This window comes from Pipistrellus hanaki (assembly GCF_964339955.1).
Source record: "Pipistrellus hanaki genome assembly, chromosome: 11".
Taxonomy (NCBI): Eukaryota; Metazoa; Chordata; class Mammalia; order Chiroptera; family Vespertilionidae; genus Pipistrellus; species Pipistrellus hanaki.
Window position 1 is genome coordinate 12,994,276 of NC_140513.1, and position 23,907 is coordinate 13,018,182.

General features: G+C 47.9%; 1 protein-coding gene across 2 annotated transcripts in view; it reads right to left on the minus strand.

Moving 5' to 3' along the window:
* Nucleotides 1-400: 400 nt before the first annotated feature.
* CDK5RAP2 (CDK5 regulatory subunit associated protein 2) overlaps nucleotides 401-23,907 on the minus strand; it is a 135,791-nt gene continuing 112,284 nt past the window's right edge. For both annotated transcript variants that reach the window (XM_084899172.1, XM_084899173.1), the window contains exons 26-36: nucleotides 21,169-21,288; nucleotides 18,968-19,084; nucleotides 16,613-16,802; nucleotides 15,604-15,725; nucleotides 14,364-14,588; nucleotides 13,027-13,104; nucleotides 11,813-12,078; nucleotides 9,998-10,141; nucleotides 3,075-3,201; nucleotides 909-955; nucleotides 401-492 (exon numbers count right to left, since the gene is read on the minus strand). In XM_084899172.1, the coding sequence (XP_084755298.1) occupies nucleotides 436-492; nucleotides 909-955; nucleotides 3,075-3,201; nucleotides 9,998-10,141; nucleotides 11,813-12,078; nucleotides 13,027-13,104; nucleotides 14,364-14,588; nucleotides 15,604-15,725; nucleotides 16,613-16,802; nucleotides 18,968-19,084; nucleotides 21,169-21,288 (1,493 nt within the window). In that variant the 3' untranslated portion in view covers nucleotides 401-435. The remainder of the gene's footprint in view (nucleotides 493-908; nucleotides 956-3,074; nucleotides 3,202-9,997; nucleotides 10,142-11,812; nucleotides 12,079-13,026; nucleotides 13,105-14,363; nucleotides 14,589-15,603; nucleotides 15,726-16,612; nucleotides 16,803-18,967; nucleotides 19,085-21,168; nucleotides 21,289-23,907) is intronic.

The following is a 23,907-nucleotide window of genomic DNA, read 5'->3' on the forward strand; positions in this document are numbered from 1 at the left end:
CCCGGCCATGCCACGTGGCATCATTCCTCTCTGGACACCCGGCTGGGATCGGCAGAGAGCTTAGCAACATCTGAGACCACTGCCAAGACCCAGCCCGTCCCCCTTGGGCGTGGGGGACCTGGGCTTTGAGCTCCACACACAGTCACTGCATCACCAAGTTGAAACGAATCATTTCATGTGAGCCGTCACCCTGCAGGGCTGGCTGAGCGCTAAGCGAATGGGGTGGGAGGAACCCACTGTTACGCACAGGGACGCTCCGACACTGCCCAGCATGGGAGCCTTGTCTGACAACAGCCCTTAAACCAACTTCAGGACAGAAAACATTAAGAGGAAAACCAGGTTTCTTTGAGCAGACGGCTCTTTTCCTCAGTAAGCAGGAACCACGCCTGTGACAAGGAGACAGTGGGTACCGCGAGCTTTATTGTCTGCACGCTGTCAGGAGCCCGGCCTGCTGGGACTGCATGGTCCTGGGTGGGCGCCCCCGGGCCTCAGCTGGAAGAGAGGAAAACAGGAGACGCTTAGGACCCGAGGAGGGTGTCCGAGGGAAGCTCGGACAGTTAAAGGGGACACTGTCATACTGAAACTACCATCTAAGACACTGTTTGGTGAGTAAATATCTACAACCAATTGACAACGCAATCATATTTACTCATTCATTCAAAAACTATTTCTCAAGTGGCCACTGTGCGCCAGGCACTAGGGACTGTCTCTCACTGGTGAAAACACAGCCAGTTGGTAATCAGAGCCACTGAGGTAATCAGATGAGAGGCTAGTTCTGTGCTCCAATGTGTGAGAGCGGGTGCCCTGGTTCCACCTTCGTTGTTCAAAGAGGTCACTGCTCGCCACGCCCGCCCACCCGCCCGCCCGCCCGCCATCCTGGCTTCCGCGGGAGCAGCTGCAGGTCTTACCTCCAGGTTTCCTCGGGCCTTCCGAAGGACCTTGTGGGTGACGAGCACTGAGGAGAGAGCGGAGAAGAGGAGGGTTAGGTGCGGATACCCAGGAAGACAGTGGATGAGCCAGGTTCAGGGAGGAGCGCTCTGAACCCCAAACTGTTCAAACAAGCCTGAGCGCCCAGGCCAGAGAGAGGTGTGAAAGCCAGGTCTCACAGGAGAGCGGAGACCTGGCCTGTGCTCACTATTGATTCCAGGCCCCGACCTTGGACGTGGGGCTGGACCTGCCCTTTGGGTCTGCACAGTCACTCACCCACCTGCACGCACTGCCCACCTCCGAAACCCCCTCGCCTGCGGCAGGGTTGACGATGTGCCCTGTGACTGCTCAGGGCTGCCGAGGAGCGATGCCCACAGGGCGAGTTCCGACTTTCCCTGGACATGGGGGCTGAACAGAAGCATCTGCCCCGCCCCTTGCTGCTCCAGCAGGCTGACCTCAGACAGGACCACACTGGCACCATCTCCCCAGGGTCCCCTCCAGCGCTCCTTTTCCCTACCAGTGACATGAACCCTGGGCCAGAACCTCACAGACACCCACCACTCTGCCAGGGCTACTGCCTTAATCTTTCAAAGCCACCCCCTCTCCTCCATGGCCCTGTGCCGGCCCATCAGGCCTCTCCATGCCTGCCTGGGCAACTGCCACAGCCCCGAAGAGGTGTCCCCACACTTCCGGCTCCTCCATGCTCAGCCACAGGTCTTCCCACACAATGAACCAGTCAGTCCCTGCTGCTCACTCCTGAGTCCGGCCCACAAGGCCCTTTGTGACAAGGCCCAACAGGCCCAAGGCCTGAAGCCCCTCAGGCTGCCTGGGACGCAGGTCCACATTCTGCAGCTCATTTCTGTGTCTCCCCATTCAGGCAGAGCTCCCCCTGGCAAGAACTGTCTCACTCAGTGCTGTCCCCGAGCCTGGCACACGGCATGGAGCAGGGACCAGTGCTGCCTGGTGACTAAGCAGCTCTCTTCTGCAGTTCACAGTCTCACCGTCTGTTTTCAGACGGCTACCAGGGGCTAAGGAGAACTCTTATATGACAATAATCCACGTTCTGTGCTTCTCGGAAATGCCCCAGAAATGCTGGGCTTTGGTAAGAGTGCACAGGCTGCGAGGACAGGAAAGTCCATGGTCAGCAGTTCTGCTAAGACTGGGCGGTGGCAGGCAGGCAGCCTGGCGCACCGGCAGGAACTCAGGGGCTGCTCCCAATAACCTGGAGCTCCCAGGTGGGGGCGGGCTCACCTCGTGAAGCGGTCTTACCTCTGTGACCTTGAGTCTTGTATCTGCCTCAAAAACTGTTTCTCAACCCCATCCCTGCCTCTGGATGCCCACTGCCCGGCACAGGCGCCCTCGTCTGCCTGGCTCCTCCTCACCAGCCTGCCCTGCACACAGAAGTGACAGCCATGCTCTGCTCTGGGTGCGAGATACCTGAGCCTACCACCTAAGGCAGGGGTCCTCAAACTTTTTAAAGTGGGGGCCAGATCACGGTCCCTCAGAGAGCTGGAGGGCCGGACTATATGAACTACTAATTCCTACTGTAACACCTCGGCTGCGCTCACTGCCCAAAAAACCTGGCGGGCCGGATCAGACTCCTCTGCGGGCCGCATGTGGCCCACGGGCCATAGTTTGAAGACCCCTTACCTAAGGCCTTTGGCAACACAGCCCCGGTCCCCCTGACCCCTCCTGTCTCACTGGCTACATACAGCTCTTAGAGCAGCAACATGACATGCTGGTGGTTTCTCACATAAAAAACCTTCTTTCTTTCCTCCCTGCCTTTGTCTACACGGCTCCATTTCCACCTGACCAATGCCTACTCCTCCTTGCACACTCAGCTCCCAGGGCATGGTAGCACCTGCTCCCTCCCACTTTAGTGACTCTGCACATGTTCCTATCAAAGCTCATGCCACATGCTGTCTCTCAGTGAGGTGACGGTCCCTGGTACAGAGTGCCCTCCACAAATCTGCTGGGTGAATGCATTTGTCTGTGAGAGTCAGGAAGAATGAAATATGAAAGGAAACCCACCCATAGGAGGTGTGATGACAGTCTGGGCTCCAAAGAGGGTGGTCCAGGGCTGGCTTTTTAGTCCCCAGAGGCAGGAAGTGGTCAGACATGGCGGCCGCCCCCGACCATTCACTTACACTGATCAAAGATGACTTTTTCCTGGTGCTTGCTCAGCTGCAAAAGCTTCATGGTGTGTTGCAACTTCTTTTCTTGCTCAAATAATTTTTTGTGCAGTTTGGTGATCTCTGCCTTCATTTCTCCAGTCTAAAGAGGAGAGCCATTGGAAAAATGAACACAGGATATCCAACATCATCTCACATGGGCAGAGTTACAAAACCACATATAAAGATGCTCCACCTCACCTACAAAGGTGTTCGAATAAAAACTAGAAGCCATTTTCTGTGGTCAGGTTGGCAAAAACAGGCCAAACCCAGCAAAGGAGAGGTGTGGGGCAGCACGCTGAGGGGCTGTCCCAGGTGGAACAGTGACCTGGCAAGATCTGCCCAATGATAACATGTGCTTACCCCTCTGACCCAGCAATCCGACCTTTGGCATTTACCCCCAAGGAATAGTATAAGCACAAGAAGATGCCTGTGTTCAGAGATGTTCACCTCAGCATTGTTCTTAGCAGGAAAAAATAAACTGATTAGTAGGGGGTCTACATTATAAATCATGGTTCTCACACACAGTGGAATAATTCTGCAGCTATTAAAAATGAGGTTGTAGAACTCTACTTATTGACATTGAAAGATGATAGTAATTAGTGACAAAGAGCCCAGAACAGCTATTGTGAATTAGGCATTCCTGTTCCATAAAACCAATTACATACATCTACATTCACAGATGGGTACATCAAGATGTCTACACAAACACTGGTGACATAGAAATGTCATCAAAATGTCAATAGCGATTATTCCCGAGAAATGTGATTTGGAATGTTTTGTTTCATTTTAAAAATTTATCAGAATTGATTGACTTTTTAAACAAAAACTACAATGCTAATTTTAAAAAAATGTAATGCTTAAATCTTACAAGGAGATATGAAAGTATTATTAGGAGAGTCTGACCCATAGGAGCACCTATCTTGGTTTTTCAGAGGTGAGGAGAGCGTGGAAGGGCCGCAAGACCAGTGCCCCGTCCTCCGAAGGGAAAAGGGCACACCACACAGGCCCTCTTAGCGAGTCCCCACCTGACTCACGCATAGTGTTAGCACACCCCCTTTCTCCAAACACCCCAACTGTAAGGTGCCCTGGCACTGACCACTCTCCCCTGTCCCCAACAGGGGAAACGCTGGGCTCTTAGCTTATAAAGAGTCACTTCTGCCGAAACCGGTTTGGCTCAGTGGATATAGCGTCGGCTTGGGGACTGAAAGGCCCCGGGTTCGATTCCGGTCAAGGGCATGTACCTTGGTTGTGGGCATATCCCCAGTAGGGGTGTGCAAGAGGCAGCTGATCGATGCCTCTTTCTCATTGATGTTTCTAACTCTCTCTCTCTCTCCCTTCTTCTCTGTACAAAAATCAATAAAATATATTTTTTTAAAAAGAGTCACTTCAGTTCATTCCCAACTCATTTATGGCAGTTTTACTGAATCAGTTATAGCAAGTCCTCGAATAAGGTCATTTTCGTTCAACATCATTCCCTTAAGTTGATAAGATGCCGCAGGCACTTAACCCTTGTTTGTATCAATTAGTGGGTGGTAAAATGTATTTCCTTATATGTCATCTCACTTAAAAGTCACAGAACCTATTAAGCGAGGACTTGCTGTGTGTCATTTAATTAAGTGCTAAGTAACCCTGTGAAATATTGTGTGTGAAAAGAGAGACCTAGCTGTATGAAAACTACCTCAGGAAAGACTTGGTAAAGGCAAGTCACTAAAAACCCATTTCTGGCAAATGAGGTGTGGGTGCATCCACTGTAAAAGCTGTGGGAGGAACATGGTCTAGATGAATTCTATATTCAAACTGCTTTTCATGTGTCTGCATTTTTTCTTCATCTTAAAGAAACAGAAATTGGAAGTGACAGACATACATTATAGATGTAATTTATGAAAGAAAGGAAATGTAGAACTCCGAACAGCAGACCCATATTCAAAGGAAAGGCTCTGGCCCTACATCAAAAGAATGGCAAATGAACGTACATTTAACTATTTTAAGTTAACCTAAAATGCTTAAGGTATGTATCATTTTTTGATTCCCTGCTTTAACCTACTTTTAAGATTAATCAACTGTGTCAGCTACAAGGACTTCAACTGCTCTTCCAAAACATTCTAATTTAAATATTAGCTTTTCTTTGATTCTCTTCCTCATGCTAAGAGCCCACAAAGACCCATAATCTGGTCATGGCTTCAAGGGCCACACCTTTCAGCACAGTCATTGTGTCCATATTCAGAGCCTCAGTTCCTTCCACGGCTGTGAAATAGGGAGGACCAGCCGTCACACTGCAATAGAGAGCCTCAAATGAGGTGCTGCCGGAAGACAGGGAGGACGACTGTTTCACCCGCCTGGCCAGCCCCTTCTCTTCCTAAAGTCAACTCAGGCATCGCCTCCTCTAGGGAGCTTTCCCTGAGACTCTCCCCAGAAGGCTGGGCTGGTTTCTGCTCCTTTGGGTGCCCACAGTGCATGGTGCTTCCCTTCAAATTTTAATGCTTAAATCGTAGAAAGAGATATACAAGTATTTTTAGGAGAGGCTGACCCATTAGGGCACCATCTTGATTTTTCAGAGGTGAGGAGAGCATGGAAGTTGCTTGCTTCCCCTCCTGGACCTCCAACTCACTGAGGGCAGAACTCAATTCTTCCCTGACCATCTGTGCCTGGGCCAGAGGAGGTGCTGTGAGACCATCTGCCAACTAGGGGTTAATTCCACCTGCACTCTCAAACACTCCGTACATATTCCATCCAGCACTTAAAACACAAAATTTAGGTAGTGTCTGCTGTTCCTCCCATCTAAAATCTTCATTTGTATAGGATGAATACACCTTGGTAAACCTCAGGGTTCCAAAGCCCAGCTCAGTCACTTCCAGATGGTGATGGAGCAAGGGAGCTTCAGTCCTTACTTCCAGAAAATGGAAGTTATCCCTCACTCTTTAAAGGCTACCGCAAGGGATGGAGTGAGATGCTGAGTGTAGAGCGGAGAGCCTGCCACCCAGGAGCCTGCCACAGACAACCCTTCCCCAAGGCCATTGGGCTGAGCTGGGCACACCCCTCCCAGGGGGCTCAGACTTACTCCTGAGCACCCACCTGGCTGCTGGGGCGGGGAGGGTTCTGTTGTGCTTGTGTTTGCTTTTTTTTTTTACGATGAAAATCCTCAAACATTGACGGAAGTAGAAAGAAGAGGACAATGAAGTACCAACGTCCCCTCCCAGCTTCAGTAATTATCAAATCATGGCCAACACTGTGTCATCCCTGCCCATCCTCACCCTAAAGTTGTTTCTAAAATCAATACTTGGAGCCAATCATATTTCATCCATAAAATGTTTCAATTTATAGCTAAAGAAACAGATTCTTTAAAAAACACAATATAGGCCAAAACTGGTTTGGCTCAGTGGATAGAGCGTGGGCCTGTGGACTCAAGGGTCCTAGGTTTGATTCCAGTCAAGGGCATGTACCTTGGTTGGGAGGTACATCCCCAGTAGGGGGTGTGCAGGAGGCAGCTGATCGATGTTTCTCTCTCATCGATGTTTCTAACTCTCTATCCCTCTTTCTTCCTCTCTGTAAAAAATAAAAATATATTTGTTAAAAAAAACACACACACAATATAGTTACCACATCTAAAGCAGTGACAATAACTGCCTCCTATCACTAAATATGCCAGTAGACACATTTCCCTGATTGCATCACAATGTTCTGAATAATTGGTTTGATTCTAATTATATTGAAAAACAAACATATTTTGTATTTTACTGATGTGTTTCTTAAATTTCTTTTAATCCAGTGGTTCTCACAACAACAGGACTTGTAAAAACTGATGCAGTGGGTCTGGGATGAGACCCCCAAATTTGCCTTTCCAGCTAGTTTCCAGATGTGCTCATGCTGCTGATCAAGAAACCATACTTTAAGAATCACCACAAACCTGCAAATTTCACTCCGCCCTTCCCTCATTTTTCCTAGGGTGAAAAGATGTTCTCATGTTGCACATTTCCTGCCCCAGACCTAGACTCAAGCCCTTTCTCCAAGGACTGCTGGTTTGTGTGTTTCCCCGAAAATAAGACATCCTCCAAAAATAAGACCTAGTGCATGGAAAGATAAGACAGCCCCTGAAAATAAGACCTAGCGCAATTCTGGGAGAAAAAATTAATATAAGACACTGTCTTATTTTCGGGGAAACAGGGTAGTAGTTGGAAAAGGTATTTAGAAACCACAATCTGGCACTAGAGGTGCTCACTGGTTCTGTTTAGGACACTCTTAAAGCCTTTTAATTAGAGAGAACTACAGTAAATACATCATGAGTCCATACTGATATTACCAATTTAAATTATGGATTATAAGACTTTTACTTCTTTGATTTTTATTTTATTTAATCTCTTCCCTGACAGTAAAAAAAAAAACTCAATATAGTTATTTGTTTTATCCTATAATAGAAATATAATAGTTTTATAACATCAATAACAATATTATTACTAATAACTTAATGAAAACAGTTTAAAACGTTTTGCAGTTCTTTTTGCCCTTGGAGTATTTCCATGCAGCCAATTACTGTTTTAGTCACTGAAGTGTTTCCTCTCTGTGTGGTTATGCCTTCCATACTACAGACACTAAGGTTTGTTCGTTTCAACTTGCTATGAATTCTTAGAAAGAGCTTCTTTCTCATTTTGATTTACTTTTATTTATAATTATGTAAGACATTTATTCAGTTTCAAAGTCAAATTTACAAAACAAGTTCTATACAGAGAAAGATGCCTTCTAGCCTGCCCATCCATCCTCTTCCTTCTCACTCCTACAAGTAACCTGTTTATTATTTATCCATTAAAAATTTTTATAAATAAATATATTAAATATTTGTACCCCTCCTCACAACTTTCTTAGACAAACTGAAGCATATGATCACACTTTCCAGAGTAGTTTTTGAACTGCAAGGGATGATGTATTAAATGAAAAAGGCAAATTAATGGCACTCCGAGAAAACACCAGGTAATGAAAAGCCATTGGGGTTGCTGGTGACAACTTGGAAATCTGATTTACACACATTTCACACCAAGAAAAAGGCACTGTATGAAACATGGGCAGGGACAGAAAAGTGGCTGAAGGCAATTTAACACCACACAGGGGGTCTGTGTACACCAGCAACCATATCGGAGCATCTCCAAAGTCCTTTTTGTGGCTCTAAAATTCTATGATGCTAAAGTGAGCATCATCAATTCCTGGAGAAAGACCCGGAAAGATGGAACGAATCATCACAAGCACTGATCAGTCCCTAGACTGATTTGCTAGTAGGGAGATCAATGTGAGCCTAGTTTACACACACACACACACACACACACACACACACACACGGAATAAGGACTGCATTCTGTCTACTTCACAGACATTACTATGTACTGAGGACAGAAACACTGCATTGAGGGTAAACTGTTTAGTTCAGACACGTTATGCTCTAAAAATCATATAGGCAAATACTAGTTTGATAGTATGAGGGGAAATTATTCATTTAAAAATATGAACAACTTAGACTTGGCCCCTCGTGGAAAATAGCACGAGGCAGTCATTAAACAAATGAATATGTAATTATGATTTGTGATAACGGCTATGATGAAACAAAAGCTATGCTGATCAAGAGCCCTTTCTGATCTTGACATAAGATTTAACAGAGATGGGAGAGACGAGGAGCCAGCAGCTGGGAGGGAGGCAGGATTAGGAGACAGAGCATCTGTGTCTCAGCCTCAGAGGGAAGAGAGCTCAATGGGTTAGAAGAAAAGGAAAGGCCAATGGGGGCCTGGAACCCAATGGGCCTTCTTCCTCCAACATCCCATCTTCCTCTCGGGCCCCACCCGCTACATAAGGACAAAGCAAGATTTCCCGCACCAGGATTGGTTACGTCCTTCCCACGCTCAGTGCACCCAAACTTCCTCCCCAGGGTCCCAACAGGGAAGTGTTAGGACAGGCTCCAGAGACCCTCCAAGCAGACAGCTGCTTCATGGCCACTTCTGACAGACCTGAGAGCCACCAAAGGGGCTTAACTAGACGAGTACTGACATGGATGGCCAAATTCCCTGCTGCCTTCGGACACATAGGAAGACACATCTGTCAGGCCACCAGGCAGAGTTCTAACGCCTCCTCAATTTGTGCACCCCTGCTTCCAGGAGGTTTCTCTGCTCAGCAGAGTGGGCGCTCACCTGTCTCAACACACATTTCCCACAGAAAAAACCCTGGGGCCACTTCTGCCCCCCCGAGTCCTGAGTAGTGCCTATGAGACATGAGATGAGGATGGGCGTGGGATCAATAGTTCTTAATTTGGTCACATTCAAATGTCTACAAAGTCGAGCTTTTAAGGGAAGTTTCAATGGTTTTATAGTAAATGATTTTTACTGATTCATAAAAGTAGTTCCTAAATAGTTAAAAGAGACTTGAATAAGGCCAACTTACTACAATGCTGAAAACTAGCAAAGGCATTAGCTGGCCCAGAAGAAGGCACCTGAACTGAAAGACCCTGAGAAGAAGGGAAGGAGCTGGTCCATGGGGCAAGCTGGGACCTATAGCCCATAAAAAAAAAAAGTTTATTCTTTGTATTCGGACACTTGCACTTTCAAATCAGCTCTGTAACCTTGAGTATGGGCCTCACTCTCCGAGCCTCCGTTTCCCCATGTGTAGGATGCAAACAGGATCTCCCTCAACAAAGATGTCCCGGGAGTGAGGACAGGGCCGGGTTAGGGCAGCTGGGGTGGTGGTGGATGAGGAGCACACTGGGAGCACCAGCGTGGTGCTGGCACAATGCCTTCCCCGCCCTCTGACAGTGCCCACACTGAGCGCCCAACTGCCCTGAGCCAGGTCCTGGCTGGACGTGCTGGCCACTGGGACACACACCGTAGGGGCACCCCTGAGCCTCTGCACCAAGTGTTACCACGCACCTGCTCACAGTGGAGTGTGCACTGGCCATCCGTGGGGAGAGAGACCCTCCAGAGAAGCGTCAGTAACCTCGCGACCTCTTCCAGGATCAGCTTGGCTCTGCTCACACTGGTGACAAACCTGCTCAGAGGCACCGGGTGGAGACCCTGCATGGGGGGATAGAAGGTTGTTACATGCAGCCTTGAAAACAATTATGGACAAGCCAGCTTTAATGGACGGCATAAATCTCCAGACCGCAGGGCTCACGCTCCACACGCTGAGCAAGAGCCTGGTGCCAGACGACACCAATTTATTGTTCTTAAAGACGGGTGAATTATAGATTATGAGAGAATTCGGTGGTGAATTTAGACCAATCAATAACCATGATTAATAACCACCTGCATTAACTATATTTACTATGCCAAGAAGAGGGCACATGGTCGGACCACTCTCACTGCCTCTCGGGAAGGCAGACGACGCCAAGAGCACACAATACAACACGCACGCTCCTGCCTCGCCGCCCGCTGAACGGCTCCGCTTGCTGCCAGTGCACAGCGGGGCCCTGCAGTCGCCCACCCTCTGCTGGCAGAAGCAGACTCAAATTGGGCGATGGCGAGAGCATGGGAAAGCAAAGAGCATGAATCAGGAAGGAAAAGAAAATAAATTTAAAAACAGAAACTGAAAGGGCATTGTCTTCACTGTCTAATAAATGTAAAATAAAACACCACACTCTCCCTTTAGCTATCAAATTGGCAACAAAAAAAAAGACACAAACTAATAAATAAAAACAACTCAGTGCAGAGAAAGGTGCAGCGAGATAGCAATACTTTTGGAAAGTGATGTAGCAAGAGGTATCACAAGAGTTCACAGCCTTCGAACAGGTAATTCCACGTTGGGAAGTTGGTCCCTAAGGAAGTAGTCAAAGACGTCACAGAGACCTATGTATAAGGATCATCACAGCTGAGATAGCCACCAGCCAGCTGCAAAGTAAACCAAGGGTGGTACATCCATAGGCTGGCTTATTTTTCAGCCATTAAAAGTCAAGTTCTAGAAACAATACTGACTGAGAGAGGAAAAATGTTAGTATAATGTGAACTGAAAGTCAAAATATAAAATTCATATTTGCTGGAGTCAGTGTAATTAAGTTTCATGAATGAACTAAAAGTATATTTATCAAATTTTAAGTGTTATGCACAATGTGGTATTTTTATGTTTCCCTTTTATGCTTTTCTAGTTTCTAATTTTTTATGAAAATTATAATCGGAAAAGAACAATAAACTTAAGATTGATTAATTCATTCAACAAATACTTGCCACGCAGCTATGCCATGCCAGGCCCTGAGCTAGGGCGTGGATAACAGTGCTGGGCAAAGCAGACACTACCCTGCTCTCCTGGAGCTCACTATCTAGTGAAACGTAAGACGCGAAGCTGACTTTTACAATATGGTACAATAGTAATAGAGGGCTCTGATGTCCTCAGTAAGGACCTGAGGTGAGGGACCGGGAAATGTGGCCCACGGAAGCTGGGTCCAGTCTGGGAGGACTGAAGGACGGAAGGATGGATGGAAGACTGGACAGACAGCAGTCCCATGGCAGGTTCCAGTAAGCGATGGCAATAATGCAGGGCATCAACCTCGACAAGTGTCCCTCCCACAGAAAACAAGAGAAGCCCCCAATGGGACCTGACCTCTCAGCTCTCGTGGCTACACGCCCAGTTTCCTCGTCCCAGGGCCTCAGTGAGGTCACCTGTGCCCCTCGCCTTCCAGTGCCCTCAGCTGGCATGTCCATGCCTGCCCCTACTGAGCATCGGTCTCCCTCCAGCTGTCACAGGTCGGTTACCTTTGTTCCCAGCTCTCGACTTGAGGGGCTGGGCGCCTCCTGGGTCTGAATGTCCATCTCAGCAAGGAGCTTCTGGCCCTGGCCAACCTGCGTGCACAGGGCCTCGTAGTCCTCGATCAGGCCCAGGATGTGGCTGCCACTCTCGCTGGCCCACAAGTGGTGGCCTGGCACCTGGTGAGACATACTCGGGGCGCTGGTGGCCGAGCTGCCACTGTTGCAGGACAGGGAGTCCGTGTCATTTCTAGAGAGTGGAGGACTCTCTGACGCTAGATAATGAGAGGGAAGATGTCAGAGCTATTGGGGGCAGCACCCTGGGTTCCATGAGCTGCATTCAACCATCTAGGGGGGCTAAGAGCACCCTCAGTCTGTACATGACCCCACACTGGGCTTATTCATCTTGTGGGGGAAGCTCAATTCAATTCAACCAACACTTAGCAGGTCAGGCAGCCACTCGCAGAAGACCCCGATTCACACAGACAAATCAAGCCAGTGCCTGCCCTCCAGGAACTCGTGGTCTCATCAGAACAGACACATGGGAGGTGGAACGGTACGACGAAGAGCCAGGGCTCAGAGTTAAAAATTCTGCTGGGACACCAGTGAAGTTTGCATTCGTGATGAGTGGCAGAGAATGGGTCAAGGGCGGTCTGGAAAAGGAGGAAAGTGAGAGCATGTCTGCAGGAATGTGACCCCTCTGTATGAGAGCATGAGGGCAGAGGGATAAGGCCGGACGGAGCCCACTGAGTCTGGCTGCTCCAGAACACTGAAAGCCACTCGAGGTGTCACACTTTAATCAAGAGACCCAGTGATGTCACTGAGGTTGGTAATAAGTAGGGACCACTTAACTGGCTTGGAAAAGGAGATCACCAGCTAGAGATGCTAAAAACGTGAAACCCCAAATCCTGCCAAACACCCTCTTAGATTAAGACCAGGGATATCCTTTTCTTCAATTTAAAAAGTCCTGCTCTTGCTGGTTTGGATCCCAGGTTCGATTCCAATCAAGAGCACATGCCGGGGTTGTAGGCTCGATCCCCACTAGGGGGCGTGCAGGAGGCAGCCAATCAATGATTCCCTCTCATCATTGATGTTTCTCTCTCTCCCTCTCCCTTCCTCTCTGAAGTCAATAAAAATATTAAAAAATAAAATAAAAAATAAAATAAAAAGTCCTACTGACAAACGCGACAGTGCTATAGTCAACCCAGATGTCAGCTTTGTACCTGACTTTGGGGGCACAGGTGGGGCGGAGTCACGCAGATCATAGGAATTATCAGTTGCCACAGGACATCTGTCACCATCTACAAAATGCAAAACAAGAGAAGGAAAATGAGCTGTGAAATGTTTTTGTTTCAGAGAGAACTGAAGGAGAATATGGTAAAAGTACCCGACACAAGAGCATTCCCTCATAAGCTCACTGGGATCTCTCCTGCCAAGCCCTGTGCAGACAGACACAGGGTAAGAGTGATCAGGCTGCCCTGGTTCAGCTGGTTGCAGCAGCATCCTGTACACCAAAAGGTTGCAGGTTTGAGTCCCAGTCAGGGCACATTCAAGGGCAACCGATTGATGTCTCTCTGTCTCTCCCCCCACTTCTTTCCCTCTCTCCCATTTCTCTCTCTAAATCAATTAGAAAAACGCATCCTCATGTAAGGATTAAATAATAAAAATAATAAATAAGTAAAAATAATGAGCCGACTCAGTCCCCGCCCTGGAAGGACCCTCTTGTCCAGACAAGTATTATAAAAGGCCATGTCCCTGGGTGCTCAGGGCTAAGGGAGGGGCGCTAACCCCGAGGAGAAAAAGAAATGCAGGCAGAGGAAGGAGCAGACGCAGAGGTACAAAGGAGTGAGCCATCTCTATACACCCAGGGAGACTGCTGCAGTTCAAATGGCTGAGCCCAGAGAGCCAGGCCAGAGCTGTGAGGACGTGGGACCCACGCACGGGGGTGAGGCAGGGCAGTGTGCAGCGACATCTGCGCTTCGGACTGAGGAGTGAGCCTGGAGGCCGCCACAGTAATTCAAGCGAGAGAGAAGAGTGCCCCGAAAAAGGATTTGGGCGGGGATGCGTTTCTGAAACAATGTAAGGAGGCAGAGGCAGTCAGATGCTACCCAAGATGATCTGCAACACAAGCAAACGCAGGGCAGAGCCAGTTTTCAAACCCTCCAGGATGCTTTTCACATCCCAAAAAGCATTGTCGCTCAGGATAAGGGGCTTAAATTCTCTTTTAAAGGCGAAAGAGGGACTAAAAGGAGCGTTTAACAGTGGAGGGATGTGGGCAGGACTAGATGGATGGGAGGGAGTAAGACCGGAGGCCATGAGGGTGGCCAGCAGCCCAAAGCCCACTCCCAGAGAACCAGGAGGCTCCAGGCAGAGCTTACACCATTTGGCCAAAGGTGACAGCTAATTAGTGGCCAGGTCCCTGGGCTCCCCGGGTACAGCATGTCTGCTGTCAATGGAGAGACACCTCTGTGAGCAAGGGCAGCACCAGGCGCTTGCGTGTCCCGCACAGACAGACACACGGGGTGCTTTTCCTAGCAGGGAGGAGAGGCGGGGGCAGTACCGTGTTTGTCTGGTGGACGGGGCTGCTCGGGCGTGGGCAGGGTTTGGAGCGCCATCCCTCCGCCCTGCCCCAGCTGCTCCTCCAGCCTGCCCTGCAGTGTGCTGTTGGTACCGATGCTTCTTTCCAGTTGTGCCCGCAGAGCCTGGATCTCGGTCAGGAGGTCATGCAGGTCATCGGGCGGGTCCTGCCCCTTCCAGCCTTCTCCCGACATCTCCGCTCTGGACTCTGCAAACACGCGAGGAAGCCTTGACACCCTCTTCCACCAAAGGGTCAGCCATCAAAAGCGCTCGAGTTTTAAACCCGCCACCATCACCCTCCCCTTCCTAAGAACTAGGTACAATTTAAAATAACAACTTGACTTTAAAAACAAAAATATTGGCAGGCCTAATTGCTGCTATTCCACAGGCTAAATAAGAGCTGGAAATTAATTTTCACTTCTGGCCATAAAAGCGTAGCAAATTGCACACCAAACCCCGAAATTATGTCTAGTAGTAATAAAATCTATTTGGGTGGAATTATAGAATGAAAGGGGCTGATTTTAAGAGCCACAGTATATTTAAAAAGGCACAACAGCAAGAATAAGAAAAGCAACTTGAAGAGAAAATAAAAGCTGTGACCCTTTTCTAGATAAATTTTCAATAAGGAGAAACCATCTGGAAAATTAGTTTTAAAAAAAATCCCACCACACCTCAAAACTGAATCTAAAACATCTGAGTTTACAGTCGAGTCGCTCTGCTCTGGAGTCTCTCTCAGGATACAGAGAGGACCAGAGCCAATGACCGCCTCCGGAGCAGTGGCCCTGTGGCGTGGGTGCTCCATGAATACTCGCTGAATGAATGGGCAAAAAGGAAACACAAGTAGCAAGAAAACTGTCATAAAAACCATATCTTGAGTGCCTACTATGTGCTAGGTTCTGTGTTAGGGTGCATTTAATAAATGACCTCATATAATTATCTCAGCAACTCTACAGAACAGGCATCAGTGAGCACGCTCTACTGAGGAAGAAACAGGCCCCAAGGGGTGAGACGAACTGCCAAGAGCCGCAGAATTGGGAGCAAGGCGGTGAAAATCCACCCGTCAGCTGGCCTGACTCCTGAGCCTCCGCCTTCCGTGAGTCCTGCGGCTTCTTCAGAGGAAGAGTGGGCCACAGAGCTTGCTTTGAAATACACCTGCCATCCAGGTGAGCTCGGGGTGTGATGACAGCCCAAGACCCAGAGCCCAGGCCGAGAAAGGCCCGTACCTCTGGGAATCCCGTGCTGCAAGTCCAGCTTCTCATACACCTTCAGCTCCACGCGCAGGGACTGCAGCAGCCTGTTGTTCTGGGAGAGCAGCTCCTGCCTCCATTTCATCCCCTCCTGCACCCTGCGAAGGCCCAGCACCGGGAGGAGAGGTTATGCTAACTGAGAGGGACTCAGCTGGACCCCACAGGCAGCCAAGCCCACCCTCAGCTGGGAGAGCGTGAACCAGAGTGACAAGCCTGGTTCAGAACTGCAGTCACAGCCCAGCCTTTTACATACAGTATCTCATGTGATCTTCACAGACACAGAAAGGAACATGCTATCTAATCCTCCATGCAGACAGGAGGAAGGAAGCCCAGGGAGCACAGCCTGGAGAGGAGCCAGGATGGAAAAGACCATGTGCCACCCAGGTGACCCAGGCTGAGGTCAGTCACTCTAAAAGAGCAAGGCACTCATGCTGCGACAGGGATGGATGGAAACATGGGGACAAGACGGAGTCCCAGGGGAAACGGCAGAGCAGCTGGCACAATCCCTTGAAAATCTACATCAGGCTCATGCGGCCCTTCTACCCAGAATCTCCCCAGCCTTCCTGTCACTCAGAGTAAAAACCACAGTCTTGACCACATGATGAGGTCCTATGTGACCCAGCCTCTAGCCACCTCTCTGCCCTCACCCTTACCGCAGCCTCTCTCTCTCCTCCAGATGCACTGGCCAGCAGAGGCCAAGAAGGCCCTGCCTCTGACCCGTACCCTTCCCTCCGACAATGCTCTTCCTTCCACCAGATATCTGCAGAGCTCACACCTCACTGCCCCAACGGCATCTCCGCAGGCTACCCTGACCCGCCCTGCGTGAAAACCCACAATCGGCCCCCAGAGCCCTCTCTCCACGTTGTGTTCCCACGTGACGTATTACGTTTTTACTGTCATACTCTCTGCGGTCCCTGCGTATAAGGGCAGGGACTGGCATGCCCTGTCCTGTGGCCACAGCCCAGGGCCAGGAGTGCCTGACTACCTGCTGAGCTCGCTGCGGCTGGCACAGAGCTCCTGGCGCAGCTGCTGGTTGTGCCGCTCCCTCTGGCCCGCCTCCTCCTGCAGCCTCTCCTTCTCCCCCTTCACACAGGCCAGCTCTCGCTGGAGCCGCTCAAGGTTCGCAGTCTTCCTGGAGAGGGACTCTCGTAATTTTTCATTCTCCTTCTGTTTATCTGCAAACAAAATGCGCCACTGAGAAGCATCCCCATTTGTTTTTCCCAACCTTATTACGCAAATACGGCACTTCAGTTCGAGCACTCCAAGAATACAAAAGAGAATGAGATTTAATCTGGCATTTATGATTCTGGCACTCCAATTATCTTATGCATTGTGGGCAGATAAATCTGTCAACACCACGGCTGCAGATTAAACGTCACCGGGATGAAATGGGCCTGTTTAATTTTCTATTAAATAATGGGCTGTGCAAACTTAGTGACTTTGCCTTCACAGAGCAAACAGTGGGTAGAAATTAAAGGCAGAGGCAAGAAACAGGCCCCAAATCCTGGCCCTGAGTGTGGAAAGTCCACAAGCCTCCCACCAGGCCAGCAGGGCTGTGCAGGTGGCGGCCTGGGACCCACCCACTCCTCAGCCCTGAGGACCGCCCTCTCCTGAGGAGGAAGACACACCTCGGGCCCAGAGGCAGAGGTCTCTGCTCACTGGCTCCACGGTCTGTTGTGAGCTTCTTCCCTTCTCTGCCTCGGTTTCCTCCCTGTGCCAGAATGAGGGTTACCCGGGGACTGCATGCATAAGGCTTCCCCAGCACGCAGGAGGCTGTAAGCACTCCACAGGGCAGGTTGCTGGCAGTGCTGTGCCAGCCATCTGCAGGCATCACGTTAAGATCTCCACATGCAACACGTTATGTACTCTTCACAGCAAACCTCCAAAGAAGGTACTAGCATTCTCCCGTTCCCCAGACAGGAAAATAAGGAGCCAAGAGGTTAGGACTTTCCCAAGATCACACAGTCAGTAAGTGGCAGAGCCAAGACTCAGACCTGGGTTTTCTGATTCCACTCTTAACCATGACACATTAATTCTCCATCAATGACACGTTAACCATGACACGTTAATTCTCCATCAATGTTGTCCTGCCCCCGACCCCAGCCACACTCAGCCTCATGTAATTCCTGAGTGGTCTGTACTCCCCCATCTCTAACCCTAGGCCTGTGTCCGCCTCCTTCTTCTATTGAAAAGGCCGTGCTCCTCTAAACCTTGGTTAATCCCCACTTATGCTCTAGACTCTGCTTCTGAAGACCAGCTTTCCCCGGCCAGGAGGCCATCTCCAGGATCCTGTAGCTCTGAGCCTGCCTGCATCGTGGCTAGTCCACAGACTGGCCTGCTGCGAATCCCATCAGACCATGAGGGAAAGGACCAGTTCTCAGTTCATTTCTGTAACAGCATCCACACAGACCCTGACATAGAACTGGAGCCAGGAATGTTTGCTGAGTGAATGAAAGATCTGCAGAAGCCCGAATTTCATCTCTTAAACAAAATCAGCAGGAATAAGCCCTAGGGAAAGTGAAATAAACTGGCCCAAGTTTCCGCTCTGGCCCGCCTTCTAGCTCTGTGACCACAGTTCAGTCAGCCCCTTAGGCCTGTGAAACAGGACTAATGACGTATCATTCCAGAAACATTTTAAGCATTGAGAGGTAATCTAAGTGAAAGCTCTTGGGGGACTAAGCTCCAAATAGAAGAAATTAAAAGAAGGGATCTTGCTGAAACCGTTTTGGCTCAGTGGATAGAGCGTCGGCCTGCGGACTGAAGGGTCCCGGGTTCGAATCCGGTCAAAGGTATGCACCTTGTCTGCAGGCACATCCCAGTGGAGGATGTGCAAGAGGCAGCTGACCGATGATTCCCTCTCATCAATGTTTCTAACTCTCTATCCCTCTCTCTTCTTCTCTGTAAAAAAATCAATAAAATATATATTTTTTTAAAAAAGAGAGAGAGAGAGAGAAGGGATCTTTATAAGAAATTCTGAAGAAACTTTCCTGACGGTAGGAAACTTTCCTGACTGAGATGTGGCAGTATACACTCCCAGGCCTTCTCTCTCCCCCTGGAAACTAGGACACATGCGAGGTGGCTGGAGAGAGGGGATGTGTAACAAGGGCAAAAAGCAACACTTACTGCACTGAGGGCTTTGCAGTGTTTAACTTCACTACAGGCCTATGAGGTATTCCTGTTTCACAGCGAAGAATACAGAGATTCAGAGAGGTCAAGTGACCCGCCCAAAGCCACAAGCCACGGGAGGTGAGCCTCGGTTGCACAGAGTGCAGCGCCCGCACTCTTCCCCTCCACAGGAGGCGGTGGGGCTCCAGGCTGCAGGAGGCCCCGTAAGTCTTACCTCTGGATCCCCTAGCAAGCATTGTATTGAGGGCCTGGTTCTGCTTCCTCAGGAAACGAATTTCTGATGTCAGAGAATTATGCAGCTCTGAACCACAAGCAAAACTGTTTAAAGAACCTATAAAAACACACAAAACAGTGATTTATGCAGCCTCAAGGTCAGCATAGAAGTTTCTAGAAAACAGCTTTAAATAATGAGGAAACATAAGAAAATCACTCCTGTGAACTACATATGGTGCTACCAGAGCCCAAAGGGAGATAAGAGTGAGCTTGAAAGAGGAGACAAAAGCTCCCCTCCCCTGCCCCCCCCTCCCCACACACACATCCTCAGCTTTACAAGGAGCCATCCCTTTCTCAGACCTGCTCCCAAGGTGAACTCTTGGCAGCAGGGGGAGGCGCAGCCACGTTTATTTCTTTGTCTCTCGGAGGCTGTGACAACATGGTGAGAACAGCATGTCTTTCCACCAGCGTGAATACTTTATGAATGCCTTTTTGTAAACCTTCCTGTCAAAGTGAATTACTCTCCAGAGCAATTGCCTGCTCCATTATAGCTGGTGGCCATTTGAGCCCCCAAATAATTCTATAATTGAATTTGCTAGGGAAAATGTAAAACAGAATGAATCTAATTCGGGCATTACCAAGAGCAAACGTGAAGGGCCCAGGCGTGTATTTCTTTCCTGTGTTTGATGTGACTAATAACTCAGATTAATAAATTTCCCTGGGGCTGACAGGGGGGAGAATGCTGGATGCAAGATGGAAGGAAGAGAGAGAGAGAGAGAGAGGGAGGGAGGGAGGGAGGGAGGGAGGGAGGGAGGGAGGGAGGGAGGGAGGGAGGGAGGGAACGAGAACAAGAACCATTTGGAACCAAATGGCAGCATGCACAGTACTCTGGAAAGATGTCCTTCCAGGCTGATGACTGCGACAGGCTGGAGAGCAATGAGAACTGGACTAGGGTCCAAAGATCCAAGCCAAGGAGCTCTGTGCCAGCCGCAGCGAGCTACCACTGAATACATCTTTGATAAAGATGCAGAACTTCGTCATCTCATCTCCAAAAATGGAATGACATCAGCATCCCCACCTTTGCAAAGCGCTGCAAAGTTAAACGGGTAAAGTTACACAATAAATAAAATAAAACTGGTAATGATGAAGAAAGCCGCCATTTATTGAGAGGAGCTTAAGCAAGGCCCCATTCATAACACTGCCTCATTTAATCTCAGTGACGCTTATAGGATAATTGAGATGGGGAGTGGTGGGGAGATTTGCCCAAAGCCACAAACTAATCAACAGAAGCTCTGGGAGCCACACCAGGTAGTCCAACCCCACACAATCTCCCACTTTCCTGAGGCACAAAGCTGCTCTCAGACACATTCCTCACGAAATGAGGACACGGTCCTCGGAGCAAGAAGGAAAGAGTCCAAAATGTACTGTTTGAAGAAAAAGAGAGGACAGAATAGTGATATAAAGTATTCTAACCTTCAGGGTAAGTGAGAAAGGGAATAAGAATATATATTTGTACTTATATATAAATAAAAACAGTTTAAGAATACAGAAGGAAACTAGCAGAAGTGGGAGGAGAAAAGCGAAAATAGGACATATCAATGTTTAAATCATAAGACTATCTTACCTATGGAAAAATTACACATTTAAAAATTCTTCATGGAAGAATATCCCATTCAGAGCTAAGTGTGGCTATGCAGCATTGTTGCTGACTTTTTGATTGGCATGTGAGATTTACTAGACTGCTAAAATGCTAATATTTTCATAATCCATTATTAAAAAGACAAAATACCGCTTTGTTTTGATTTAAAATACCCATCTATTTCTGCACAGCTTCCAAAGGCAAATGAGGAGCCAAGCACAATCCAAGACGTCTGGGGGGCTGGCAGACTTCTCCAATGGCTGGGAAATTAACACCAAGTGACTACTCTGTAAGGGGCTGTGGGGCTCTCTCCTTAAGTCTGCTCACATAATTCTCATCACAACAGGATGAAACGGAAAACATTATCTCCATTTTATAGAAAAGTTACTAAAACTGAAAGCCAGAAAGGCTAAGTGAGGGCACCCTAGAGGTAAGCAGCAGAGTCAGGGTTTGAATTGAAACCTCTCTGGCCATGAGTCCGATGCTCTTCCCAGTACACAGAATGCTGATCCAGGCAAGTGAACACGCACAGACTGCGCCGGCTCTGGGGAGGTCCTTCTTACCCTGATCAAATTCAAGCCCGTGCCGTTCCAACTGGCTCCGTAGCTTCTCATTTGTCTTAATAGATTCTTCTAAACGTTGTCTCAAACTTCGAATTTCCTGTATATGTTCCATTAGTAGGTCTACGGGAAGAAGGAGGACAGTTTTTATTTATGCTGTGAAGCCCCCAGCAAAGTGAATGATTTCTAGATTTTGCAGGGATCTTGAAATTCCAATTCACTGGCTGTGCTAAGATAGTCAGCAACTGGCGATTCCCTCCTAGCAGGGGGAGGCTGAGCTGCTGCCCACCGCCCACACAGTGTTATACGATTCTCTGCAGCCCTCCACGAGGGAGATATTGTACATCACATGGAAAAATTCTATTCCATACAATTTTAATGCTAACTCTCATGCAGCCCTTTATTCTTCTAAATATCAAATATTCATTTAAAATCTTCCTTGTGGTGAAACTAACAGATCGCTCTGAAGTCTGCCTGAATTGCCTAAGAGTTGATTAAACTACCTCCATTATGAATCCAGATATTTTCAGGACTAATTCTTTGAAATGCATATGTTATCCATTTATCACTTACTGATTTCAGTCTTCAAAACAAAACAAACAATAATCTTGATGTTAGTGAGAATGGTACACTCAAGAATACATCTTGTTAGCATGAGTATAAATGTATATGACTTTTTGGGACTGTTTTTTATCATTAATCTTTCTAATGTCTTTTACCAAATAATTCTAATTCTAGAAACTTATTTAAGAGGTCAACAGAGCTGCTGACCACCATTTGCCAGATGCAAGAAAATGTTCTTTTTGACACTGTATGTAATAGCAAGAACTGAAAATAACTCAATGAAATAAATTGTATTACATGCATTATGATGTAGTATCAAACAGCTATTAAAAGTATATTATGATGACATTATAGTGCCATAGAAAAATATAGATACAAAATGGCTTATCAGTGCAATCAAAGCTCTATTTAAAAATGTGCAGACAGGAAAGACACATACACAAAAGAGGGAAATACACCCATATATTCACAGAGATTGCCTTAGGATACAGATTTTTGGTTTCTCAAAACTTCTATATTACATCTTAATATTATATTTAATAATATATGAAAATTAAATTTCCCACATTTCCTAAAATGAGCATGTCATTTTTTTTAGCCTCTGCCACACCTCACCTTAACAAAGAAGGAAGCGCAGCTCCAACCTAGAAGTGAGTTTCCAGAATCAGTGTTTAAAGCACAATCACATTAAGTATCCAAAGACAAAACTCAAGTCTTTAATCCATCAATTAGGGTACACTCAGTATGTCTTAGTAATGTTTACTTTAAAACATTATACTAATGTTATGACCCAGTTTTAATTCCTCCAAAATGACTTTCATTTTAAAGTAGTACAAAGTTGCAGATCTTTTCCTAATTAAACAGCAATTTCGCCATGAATCTGAAAGGTTATGAGATGACTTAATTCCCAAACCCTCAGCTCTCTCCTATTAATGCCCCCCGTGTGGCAAGCCATTTGCTGGACTGTCTGAGGCCCTCGCTGCAGCCCGGGCTGAAGAACGGCCTGTCACAGACTCCCATCGCGTCCCGTCACGTCACCGCACCTGCTGTGCCTGCCGCGCTCCCTGCACACCTTCCAGCGGCTAGTCAGGTCAGAGGGAGCGGGAGCTTATCTGCTCTGACTGTGCCCATCCTTGCCAGTCTCTCCCTGTCTCATGCTGCTGGCTTCTGCGGTAATAATCTCAGCAGCCGTCAGCACAAGCCATCTTCTACCGAGTCTGGCTGGGAGCTGGATCATCACTTGGGCTTGAGGACACATTCCCAGTGGAACTGGACACCATGTGTTAATTATGCAGCCCTCACCAAGGAGAAGGAAACAGTATACTCGCCTTTACAGGTGGGAGAAAAATATCCGTCCCTCTCACAATAACACCCTTCTGGCAAATGCTAACTCTTTAAAACCATAAATCCTGTTTAAAAGCAACCACCAAAAACGCTGTGTGCATCTTCTGACTGTAATTCCAATTTACAGAACCTAGGTTAAGAATGCCCTTCGATAAGGTGAAAGCTCATGTTCAAAGATATTCCCTACAGCAGCGATCAAAACTGTGAGATTTTTGAAATGATTTAAATGTTCTGCAACGGGGAACATAAGAAAACCTGCAGTTCGGCCTTTCAGAGGACTACACTAAAGCCACTAAAAACTATGTTCTGTAACATGTCAGAAAGCTTATGATAGAATGCTAAGTGAGAAAAAGGGAAAACACAAAATTCTCTCTCCATTCAGATTATTAATATGACAAAAGGAAAAGACAGATGCAAAGACTAAAATTCTGAAGACAAACCAAGAAAGTGAACAGTGGGTTTGTCAGGAGACCAGTGACCACCATGCCCATCAGGGGAGTGCCTGGAACCCAGAAGGGCATAAGCCCAAGGTCAGGGGTCCTCAGAGGAATCAAAATTAAAGACTTCTGAATGGTCCTACACTGAAAAACAAACAAACAGACAAACCGACAGAGACTAGGATAAAGAGGGACAGGCAAGAGGAAAAGTGCCCAGCACCATAGCAGGAGGGCTCTGAAGAACAGAGATCTTAGCATTCTGATGATACTGAGCTAGCTTGCTGCATAGGGACCGGTTCCTCCTGGTCCTCCTACCCTCAGGCAAGTCGGCTCTTCCCACAAAGGCCTGGGAAAGGGATTGAGTTCCATGCCAACTGACAGTGCAGAAGGTGGTACC